The sequence below is a fragment of the Acanthisitta chloris genome, unplaced genomic scaffold (assembly GCF_000695815.1).
Source record: "Acanthisitta chloris isolate BGI_N310 unplaced genomic scaffold, ASM69581v1 scaffold14381, whole genome shotgun sequence".
Classification (NCBI taxonomy): domain Eukaryota; kingdom Metazoa; phylum Chordata; class Aves; order Passeriformes; family Acanthisittidae; genus Acanthisitta; species Acanthisitta chloris.
Window position 1 is genome coordinate 3,902 of NW_008656602.1, and position 1,609 is coordinate 5,510.

Here is a 1,609-nt window from a genome sequence, read left to right on the forward strand (position 1 = left end):
AGCTAGAACTGTAAAGTCTTTTTCAGGCTTGAAAAACAAAGTTCAGCAGCTTCTATTTTAAGTCAGACTTAAGGAACCAGGCAAGACTTAGCCAGAAGCAGAATATAAGTTTCCTAAGAGGAGTACATGCTACAACTCTCATACCCTTGTAGGAATTGTGTGGCAAAGGAGCTTGCACCTTGTATCCTTGGGACCTCTAAACAAGCATGCTACAACTCTCATACCCTTGGAGGAATTGTGTGGCAAAGGAGCTTGGACCTTGTATCCTTGGGACCTCTAAACAAGCTGACTGCTAGCTGCCAGGGCCCCAGCTATATCTTCCTGCTTTTCCTTTCTGCTGGACAGCTCATTAGACCTCTGAGCCACTCGATGTGAGTTGGTGGAAAAGGTAACACTATGACAGAAGTGAGAAGGGCTAAGGAAGGGCCAGGAACACACAGCTGTAGGTAGGTGGGTGAATGGGAGCATGGCAGCCAGTGGCAGGCTGTGTTGGGCTGTCTTGGGTTTGCAGCTTTAGGTGCTCCTTAAAGGGTGTAGACAGAAATAGGTGTCCTTAGGAAGGATGAGTGAAAACCCCTGGCTTAGTTGTCATATACTACTTCAGAAATGGGGTAGGAAGAGACAGCATTTTTAGTGCACTGTGCTTTTTGTATGTGTTAGAAGTATGAAAGTTCATATGTGAGATCTCTAGATAATGACTTAATAATTGACTCTTTCATGCTCTTTGAACTTCACTGTTTGCATTTCAGAAAGGAAGATTTTACATATTGGTGGCTTGGTAAGCACAGTATTTTCACACTGCAGGAGGATTGATTTCTTGGTGGATTTGTTATCTGGGCCCCTATATATGCATAGGACAGAAATAAAGAAGTTGCAGATGTATTGTTAGGTCTTAATTATAGCTTCACAGTCATCCTCTTAAAATCAGTCTGCTGATCTTGTCATTCAGTTTTGTAGCACTGCTACATTCTGACCCATAAACCTGTATTTTTGGTTTTGCTGGTGCCAACATCTGTTAACCAAGCATAAAATAAGGTATTGATCATAACTAAAACTCTTTCTTTCCTTTTAGACTGCCATCATGACGGCTGAAGAAACAGTGAACGTTAAAGAGGCTGAAATAATTAAACTAATACTAGATTTTCTGAACTCAAGGAAACTTCATATCAGCATGCTGGCACTTGAGAAAGAAAGTGGGGTCATTAATGGCTTGTTTTCAGATGACATGCTCTTTCTAAGGTAGGACTCCTTTTTCTGTTGCTTAAATACCACATGTATGAAAACACAGAGTTGGACTGTGGCTCTGTGTGCAGCCCCGTGCCACTAAACAGGAGATCTTATCCTGTGCCTTCATCTACCTCTTCCTGATCCCATTCTGTGTTCCAGCCCTGCAATGTGTTCCAGCTCTGAAGTTAGTGACATCCTTCTCTGAGCCACTTAGATTAACTGACTAGGCATCATCAGCATAGGTTGAGCAAGAGTTTGTTGTTGTTGTTGTTTGCTTGTTGATTCATTTTATTCTGGCACACCAGCGAATTTGAGTGGGAAGGAGTCTTAACTAGTGGCAGTGTCAGTGCAGGGTAAGCTGAGGAAAGATCATAAGCAGGAA

The 1,609-nt window shown here is 42.4% G+C and overlaps 1 protein-coding gene across 3 annotated transcripts in view; it reads left to right on the forward strand.

Moving 5' to 3' along the window:
- Nucleotides 1-1,081: 1,081 nt before the first annotated feature.
- The window catches only part of WDR47 (WD repeat domain 47), a 15,777-nt gene continuing 15,249 nt past the window's right edge, over nucleotides 1,082-1,609 (forward strand). For all 3 annotated transcript variants that reach the window (XM_009084403.1, XM_009084404.1, XM_009084405.1), the window contains exon 1: nucleotides 1,082-1,239. In XM_009084403.1, the coding sequence (XP_009082651.1) occupies nucleotides 1,082-1,239 (158 nt within the window). The remainder of the gene's footprint in view (nucleotides 1,240-1,609) is intronic.